General features: G+C 40.1%; 1 protein-coding gene across 2 annotated transcripts; it reads right to left on the minus strand.

Moving 5' to 3' along the window:
• Window positions 1-252: 252 nt before the first annotated feature.
• On the minus strand, window positions 253-2096 carry LOC103701782 (homeobox-leucine zipper protein HOX13-like). 2 transcript variants are annotated; one of them, XM_008783954.5, is made up of 3 exons: window positions 1690-2096; window positions 1203-1573; window positions 253-999 (listed from the first exon to the last, which is right to left on the minus strand). In XM_008783954.5, the coding sequence occupies exons 1-3, from the start codon at window positions 1742-1744 to the stop codon at window positions 649-651; spliced, it is 777 nt and encodes a 258-aa protein (XP_008782176.3). In that variant the 5' UTR covers window positions 1745-2096; the 3' UTR covers window positions 253-648. The 2 variants fall into 2 exon arrangements, with proteins under 2 accessions (XP_008782176.3, XP_088565057.1); XM_088708931.1 differs by having other exon boundaries at window positions 503-999; window positions 1203-1559; window positions 1652-1890.
• Between the last annotated feature and the right edge of the window lie 7157 nt (window positions 2097-9253).

Below are 9253 nucleotides of genomic sequence, written 5' to 3' on the forward strand. Positions count from 1 at the left end.
CCTCCTCTTTTAGTTCTCATGATCTCCCCCACTTCAAAATGGTTGCTCCATAAACTCCATGAACCAGGCTTCCAAACTTACTAGAATTTATATACGCAAGCAACGTACGTACACAGGCCCTGAGTGGTAAAAAGATAAAGCCAGAAAATTTATGGGAAAAATAAAAAAAAAATGGATTTAGCTGTGTCAGAGTCGACCAATGCAGAGAAGGGTACTTAATTGGGGTAAATTTGCTGCGTCATAATAGTAGAGTTTGCATTATAATAATAAAAAGATTATTTTATAAAATCTCAATTACAAATAATGTTCGATATATTAGTACTTTAATAACAATGATAAAGATATATAGACGTTATCTTGCCCAAAGAAGTGAAACATTCCCCGCTTACCGCCTACAAATATCCTATCTACACCCAACAACAGCCCTTTATTCCCCATGCCATCTCCCCTCAACTCTAACCAAGGTGACGAGTCCACCACTAAAACTTCATACAGAGAAAACAGCGAGTTTTTGAGTTAGAAAAGAAGATAAGTCGCTTTCCTCCTGTCCTCTCCAGCGCCGAAAACTATGTCCCTTTTGGCACGGTTCACACTATAGAAGCTCTATTTACACTGCCATTTTTAAAAGGAGCCCCCAAAGTTTCTTGCTCACTCCCACCCCTTGGAGCAGTACCAAGAGAGGCTCAGCTCCTGCTCCTCGGAGAACAAAGCACTGCAAAGCTCCTCCCCGCTCACAAACCCCTCCTCCAAGTAGTCCTTCTGACCTAAAGCTCTGCTCTCAAACAAAGACGAAGAGGAGGAGTAGGATCTGAATCCCGTAAAGTAGTCTTGGTCGAGCACCACCCTAGAATAAGGGCTGTTCTCATCATTAAACACCACACTCGAATCGCTGTCCGAAGCCCCGTCCCTAAATATCAAAGCCGGCCTCTCCTCGGCGTCTTTGTTCTCCAATCTCGTTATAGTTGCAGAGTTTGCTAACTTGGCTTTAAGCTGCTTTATCTGAATAAAAAATAATAGCGACAATTATAATTTAAACCATTTGTATACATATATGTATGAATTAGTTAAGATCATGGAACTGAAGTGAGTAATTGTTAAATCAATAATAGTTTCTCTGATACATGCTATGTTTAGATAATTGTAGTAAATATTGCGGGGCTTGCGTATATAAATATACTGCAAATAATCAGGTGATAGTTTACCTCGGCGGCGAGCTTCTCTTTGTCATGGAGGAGGGCGTCGCAGTCGATCTTGAGAGTCTCGTAGCGGGCCCGGAGGGCGGCGTAGTCGCCCTCCATCTGCTTGGACTTCCACCGGGCGCGGCGGTTCTGGAACCAGATCGCCACCTGCCGGGGCTGGAGGCCTAAATCTTGGGCCAGCCGGGCCTTCCGGTCCGGGTCCAGCTTGTTCTCCACCTCGAAGGTTTTCTCCAGGGTCTTCACCTGGTCCACGCTCAGCCGGCGCTTCTTCTCTCCCAGAGCTGAGCGACCGTTGGAGCACAGCTCTTCGTCTTCCCACTCCACTCCATCCATCATGGACTGGAATCTCTCTTCGTACTTCTCTTTCTCTTGCACTATATATAGAATTCAATGAAATAAGAAGCGATTAATGATATAGAAGAAATAAGATGCGTGTGTGCGCGTGTGTGTGCGTGTGTGTGTGTGTGAGAGAGAGAGATGGGGATGAGACCAGGTTCCTTCTCTTGCAGTCCTCCAAAGGAGTCTGAGCTACTGGGCCTCTTCATGGGCTTGCTTTGTTGATAGATTATAAGGTGGTAAGTATGGAGGTGATCGGAAGGAATGGAAAATGAGATGGGTATTTTAAGAGGAGGAAGAAGAGATGGAGAGTTGGGTGGAAGGTTTAAAGGATAAGAATGAAGAGTCGGTCCTCTTCTAGAGCTCCTCTTCGTCGCTCAGCTTCTCGCCCATCTCATCTCCTTCTGAGATCATCACCAGATGGGAAGATTTCGTTTTCTAAATCTTCAACTCTCCATGTCTGCTCCCAGGTCAAGATGGAGAGAGAGAGAGAGAGAGAGAGGTGGCAGAAGAAGGGCCAGACAGAAATGGGGGATGCCATGTGGCTATAAAATTGAAGCCAGAGAGTAGGGGTTGGGGTGGTGGGGTTCAAGGGAATTTATTTGATGGACCTGGTCCACTGGACCTGTCCAAATCCAGGATGATAACCGGATGAATTTTGATCTCTGTTTTGATCTTGAATTTCTTAAAAACAGGAGTGATGTGGCGAGTGGCCATTGGACTGGTCCACTGGACCAGGGCCATTTTAATAATTTCTGAGGGTCCAGAGGAAGGTTAAGAGGCTGACCCTTGGTCAAGGGGAGAGGAAGAAATGAAATGACATCCAAATGAAATGCAGATACATTACTTTAAGATTTTTTATAATTCTTTTGGTCGAGGGGACAGCGTAGGGCGAAGGGGGAAATATTTTATTCGTATTCATTTTGGATATAAAAGCTTTTATATTAATAATCAGCCTATCTCTCCCTCTGATTTATTTTTTCCCATTAATTAGCCGGGCCAAGCTTACTGCCCTTTCAGGTTTAGAATATCCTACTACTGTTTTCATCCAAATCTTATCAAAAAAAAAAAAAACACATATCCTACTACTGTTTTCATCCATATCTTTTCAAAACACACACACACACACACACACACAATTCACAGTATCAGTGGCTTGCATAAAGACACCAACTATAATGAAATGGTGTAGTAGAAAGCCATTTACAGCAATCCTATTAAATAGCCAAATGTTTAAATAAAACCTTGATTTTAATATTGTTCTATGTGTTTCATTCTTTTTTTTTTCTATCTATAAGTATGCTTGGATATGCATTATTGCTACTGAATGAAAAATTCCAGATAAAATTTGTTTAAAACTAGTAGTGACCAAGAATAGTCATTTTCATCTTACTAGTAAATACTTTTAGGTAGGAATTCATAGCAATTAATTGGAGATATTTTCCATTAATGGTCTTCCTCAAGTGCATATGAAGTGTGGCAATAACAAAGAAAAAAATAATTATCCTCTTGATATTTCATATGGAGTTATAATTAAAGATCAGATATTATTCATGAACTTTTTTAGTGAATTAAATATTCAATAAAGTAGATCAAATGAGTTCTATTATTTAAATTTTATTTATACTCTATATATAGTTCATTTTTTTTTATTTATAATGAAGGCTACATTCTTCTATTATTCCAATAGTGCAACAGCTGCAATAATTTTGAACTATTAGGTACAGAAATAGGAGTGGTGCCATTGTTGGTCAGTAGTTTTTAACTAAAAAGGCCATTGTTAGATAGATTGTAAAAGATGCCTTCTCTGTCTCTCTTCTTTTTCTCGCAGAGGTGTAAAGAAGCTTTTATACGATAATGATGGCAACATAAATAGCTTTTTTATTACCATTTAGTTTCTTGTATTAATCCTAGTCCTATTTCCTTAAGTATATATACGACGCCAAACACTTGCTGAGATGATCATAGTATCCATCACACAAAAGAATGATTCACCTTCCTTCGCACCCATACACCATCGGATCATCCACAGAGTGCTTTGAGATATATGCAGTAGACGATCTAACAACAGATGGGCATAAAGAAAGTTGAATTCTTCTTTTGCGCGGGGGATACAGCTGTGATTCGATCAAAGGTTGCACCTGCTTGTTTAGGGAACGTTATTAGTTGATGAGTTCCTTAAAAGCCTGTGAATTGAGTCCTATCTGTTAAAGAGTTAAACTTTTGGTTACTTCATCATTCCATGGTCAATGGAGTATATAATTATATAGACAGGGGACAGATTAACTATGTACGTACCATGTAACCTATGCTCCTTTACATCTGGAGTTGCGACTGGCATTAGATCGAAGGGTGTGATTGATTGCATGTACAAAATGCTTTCAAGAAAATCACAATTAATCGTGTGTTACCATTTTTCTTAATTTCTTGGTACATATCTTAGGTTACTCGAACATTCACTAATAGAACATTTTGAAACGAAAGCCAATTTATCATCGTTGGCTTCTTCAACATGAGTTATTACCAGAAGAAAACTTCTCGGACATGAGCTGGGAGTTTTGGCTTTTTTTTTTTCCTGCATCTTATTTCATGCGTACCCTCTCCAGTTTGTTAATTGCTCCGCAACTTTATTATTAGCTATTTTCTTTCAAAGTCTCTTCGGCGAATAACCGATGTGGGGCTAAACACACGTCCGTATGGGTCCTCATATACTTTTTCCATTTGAGCCCTGACGTCCTCGTCAGGCTAAGAGTTTAAATTCATTCAAATCTAATCACATGTATCACAATAGGCCCATGGTCAACCTTTATTAATTCGTACTGCAGTGTTTTCTAGTCCACATAGGCTATGGGCCGAGTTTGCCCTGATACATTTGTAACAATTTAGAACTTTACCCAAAATGACTAATCGGAATGTATTATTTGAATTTCTTAGTCTAGTATAAATACTCAAAATCTTTTCGTCAAATAACTGATGTGGAACTAAATATACGTCCGTATGGATCCTCACACAACATCACAAAGCATCAAAAAAAAAAAAAAATCTTACATGTCTATGAGATCAAGATGTTTCTTGATCCAATCATTCATTGTATGCAATGCAAGTTAAGGCATTGGAGCGTCATGCTCATTGTGTTCTTTTTTTTTTTTTTTACTTTTTACCAGTAGGTACATATTTCGGCATGCACGTTCAAGCTTTGGACCGATTGATTCCGTACGTTAGAAAGTTGTCAGTCACTCTTGGAGTCTCGCTAAAGTTGCTTCGTAGATGTAAACGTTTCCAAGTCCAATTAATAGCACTGAACTGATGAGGATGATGATCATGTTCCCTTTAGAATCCCTAAAGATGAGATTAAAGCTGTGAAGTTAACTTTTTTGGTATCATACATGCATGCCAAAAGTGCTGTTCGTTTTTATTTTTTATTTTTTGGATATTGTCAGTGATGAACCAAAGTAAGTCCGGGGTTCTCAAAATCATTTTATTATAATATATTATCTCGTTGTACAATAAAAAGTAACTTCTTTTTTTACTTATCAAATAACAACATTTGTTGTATCATGCATTGGCTTAGCTTGAACCTATCAACTCACTCTTTCTCTCTCTTCCCCACAATTTTCAAGGGTTTTTTTCGCAAAGCATCCCTTCCATTATGGATGAATTACAAACAATAAACACCTCTTCTTATACATTTGTAGATCAAGACCTTTCTCATCCCATAAATTTTCTAACAGACTCTGACGTAACTTGTCATTAATCATGATGGAATATTTTTGCTGCATTTTTTCATTCTTCGCTCGCTTGATCCTTTAGAGCTTCTAATACTTGTCAGCACTATTGTTGTTAAATTTGATTTTCTCACCGCCACTGTTACGGGAACTTGATTTTGTCTTAAATTCGAAGAAGATGGCAGCACAAAGTAGTGTATTCAGGGTGTAGATACTTTAAACAACCAAGTGAGAGGAGAATATCAAAAAATACAATAAATGTTTTGTGATGGGAAAAAATACAATAAGTATTTCAAAATGACCGATGAGAAATTATTTTAAGATATTATTGCAGAATTTCTGGAATAAAAAGATGTTTTGATAATGAAAAAAATTCTCTCTCTTTTTCCCCCTTTTCAAGGTCTAGACTGCAGACTTATCATTTGGAAAACCTATAACATTGGTAATCTTTGGTAGGCTGGTTAGACAACTGACACCACAAACTATGGTATCCCAGAAGCTCGGATCCATGCATGCAGATTCCCTGAGAAGAATATGATATCCCCCATAATAAAAACTATGGTGGCAGAGTTCCTGCTTTCTATGAGAAGAACCTTACAAACACAGTCCTCTGAAATTGAAAGGATACAATTGCAGGGAAACTTTTATTTGTAGTGGTCCTGACGCTGCATCATTTAGCTTCCAAGTTCCAAAAACATTCAAAAAAGCTTCTCTCTTTTGCTTCTGTCCCCCTCAAGTTCAGGTGACGAACATGGGGGCATTTGCAGTCATCTTAGCTAGTCTTCTCAGCCAATCCCACCAACTTAGAATGGTGCTCTAATAGCCCGCACTTCCAAGTTCCAACTCATAGCACATAGCAGCAGCATCGTGGGCCATGCTGTGCATTGAGTTTTCTCCGAAGAAGCTGGCCCTCCTGGCATTAAATAGGGTAGTTTCCTCTTTTTATTTCAGTTTGCGACTCACAGCTCATTGCTGTTGATTGTAGAGATACCTGGGAAGGAGAGATCTCTTATCAGCAATGGCAGAAACTAGATTGGGAGACCGTGCTAGTTTAAATCATTATGGACCATTGATAATCCATGTTAAATTTCTTTGAAAAATTGATAATCCTGGGAAGGGCACGTGGATTATGTTGAAAATATATTTTGTCTTGAAACTGCTGTATCTTTATTTTATAGAAGTATTATAAAGAAGCTTGCCTGAATTGAGGTGTGTGATATACAGTGCAGGTTTGCGGCGATCTCGTTCCTAAGGTACAACAACCCGGCTCAACCCGATTCAGAACTCTGTCGCAAACAAAGTACCAGTAAGAAAGAGAGAGACAGACATTGGATTGGAGAAAAATCGATTGACTTTTATACCATGTTAAGTTCCTATTTAAAAACTCGGATATTTAGATGATTGGGTTTAATAGTATATAAGCACCACGAGAGTTTTTAACCTATCAGATGTGAAACTATTATTTCTCAACATAGGGGATCATGAGCTATGAAAGCACCATAGGGAATTAGCGAGACCAAATAATGGTATGCCAGCCTGCTTTCAGCTCTCCCACACGTCATGCCAACAATCTTGGCTTAGCCTAGTTGGCAAGTAGTCCATAAAAGGAATATTTTGGCTTATGGTAAAAATTAAATCATAGGGGTAAGGATTCATAGATTGGCAGGGCTAGATGGATGGGCCATGAAATCTATGCCCACAAAGTCCTAGAGAAACTCGTCTGAAAGTGTTAAAGAGGGCGATCACTGTCACTCTTAGTCACGCGTCTCATTTCATTTTTTTTTTTTTTTTTTACCTCAACTCTCTTCTCCAGCTTCCAAGTCGGCAGAGGAATCCAATGTTCAGAGAAAAGCAAAACAGGACTTCTTTTGGCTCTCAAAGTCGCAGCAATCAATTGCTGCACAGCTTTGTAACTAGGGAAAATCGATGCACCAAGCCCCCCTCTTATTACAAAGTGATGGCTTGGTCGTCTCTCTCTGGTTGCTGGTGGCCAGTGGGCCCCTAGGGAATCTTACACACTAGGGAAAATAAAGGCCGGGACTGATGGGAAGAAAGAGAGTAAGTCCATAGAGCTATATATGGGAGCTCTTCATGTGTATCCTTCCTCTGAATGGTACCATGGTCTGAAAAGATGGGCTGGATTGGATTTATCCCTTCCTTCACTAACTCTCCTCCATGCCATGATTATAGATAGCCTGCATGGCAGATGTTGTGGGCGCTGAATATTTGGCAAATGCTTTGGCCAATGAAGAAGGGATGATGACTGCCGGAGATCCCACGGCATTCCGAGCAACAAAGAAGTCCGGCAATGGACTTCGGTCCTAGATAGATCTGATGCTGCGTATGAATGCCGAAATCATAGTTGCTGAAAGATTCTATATCGGCTAGACTCATTTCCGTGTGTGGGCATTTAAGACAGATGTCTCCAAATCCTGCACATATGTTTTGGATGGAAAACAAAACCGGAAAGAAGTCTGAGCGGCGCGTGTACGTGCGTGCGGGGCCCGAAACCAGACAATAACTGGCAGAGGAGCCTGTGTTCTCTCCTCATATGACCCTTACGTGGGCACTGGGTGTCTCACATGCCCCGCGTAGGCAGGAGCGCGACATTTTGTATCAGAACTGAAGATGGCTCTAGTCCGAGGATGGGTGAATGAAAGATCCCACATCGGCTAGACTCGTTTCAGAGCCTGGGCATATGATGCGGATGTCTCCAAATTCTGCAGACGCGTTTGGATGGAAAACAAAACCGGAGAGAGGTTTGAGTGGTACGTGCGTACGCGTGCGGGCCCTAAAATCGGATAACATCTGGTAGGAGAGCTCCGTATTCCCCCTTATATAGCCCCATGTGAGCACTGGGTATCTCACGTGCCCTGTGCAGGTGGGGGCGTGACAGTTGCAAGCAAGGGCAACTCACATAACCTGTACCGGAGTCGAATTGGCTAAGATTCGAACTACTTGCGGACTTTTTCGGTGGATCCAAATTGGGTTGGCTTCATTGAGATCAGTCCTATTTGTCTTCAGATCTAAGATTTTCAACCTGATAATCCAATTCAGGTCAGTGCTAGATCTAGAACTCTGGCATGTGCATTACACACACACGCATATGCGTACACATGCATGCCTCCCATCAACTTGACATCAACTGGTCATGATTTATTTTTTTTTTTAACTCTCTCTTTTTGTCATAGAAGTAAGAGGGACCTTTGGACATAATTCAGCGGGCTTAATTATTTCAATGGTACGAATTATAGGGCTAGCCCATATTACAACACAAATAAAGCTACTCATGGGCCGAGTTTGGATATAGAACATAACAAGTTTTACATAGGCTTCGTCTGAAGCCCGACTAAACATAAATAGAGTTTAAGCCCGAGGGCCGGCCCATGATCAATTCTAACCACAAACAAATCACAATGTATTCCGAGTTTTGGTTGTTTCAAAATTTACAGGGTTATGGTAAAAGAATGTTCCCATGATTTGCATCAAGGCATAAAGATCAAGTTATTCGATGGGTCAATTGTGCTCGAACATCATCATTGGAAAATCAAAATAAAGCCATAATCACAGCAAAGTTAATAACAACCCTGTAAACAAGTTCTAGCTGAGGAAGGGAGAATGCTGTAAAAAGGGAACTTCTTAAGCCATTTCTAGAGATTTCTGTAGCTGATTGGGAACGTTGTTAATTTTGTCATGTTGTTTCCGCCTAGGCTATGCCTTCACCAAAACAAAAACCCAAAAAAAAAAAAGGGCCATTTAGAAGCACACTGAAGAAGAATTGAAACAAGCTAATAGCATCGAATTGCAGGGAACTATACAGATTCCAATGGCTAAGGATAAGTAAGTGTAACAATGGCATGGAGACAGCATTCATCTCCACTATCAAAATTTTGGAGATCATCAGAAGTATATAAAGAATCAATCTCAAGTATAAGCCCTCAAGCTGCAGGCTTTCAGGTGACATGGGAAATCTATTTCTTACATATTTTCTGC

Source organism: Phoenix dactylifera, chromosome 12 (genome assembly GCF_051530095.1).
Source record: "Phoenix dactylifera cultivar Ajwa chromosome 12, Ajwa_hap1_PhDact_Kaust_v1.1, whole genome shotgun sequence".
Lineage (NCBI taxonomy): Eukaryota > Viridiplantae > Streptophyta > Magnoliopsida > Arecales > Arecaceae > Phoenix > Phoenix dactylifera.

Excerpts from the sequence above, each read along its gene's own strand:
- LOC103701782 (XM_088708931.1), bottom strand. The coding sequence starts at position 1,744 with ATGAAGAGGCCCAGTAGCTCAGACTCCTTTGGAGGACTGCAAGAGAAG. Across the intron at positions 1,560-1,651 it reads TCTCTCACACACACACACAC|AAGTACGAAGAGAGATTCCA; the intron begins GCACACACACGC and ends CAAGAGAAAGAG. Across the intron at positions 1,000-1,202 it reads AAGAGAAGCTCGCCGCCGAG|ATAAAGCAGCTTAAAGCCAA; the intron begins GTAAACTATCAC and ends TTTTTTATTCAG.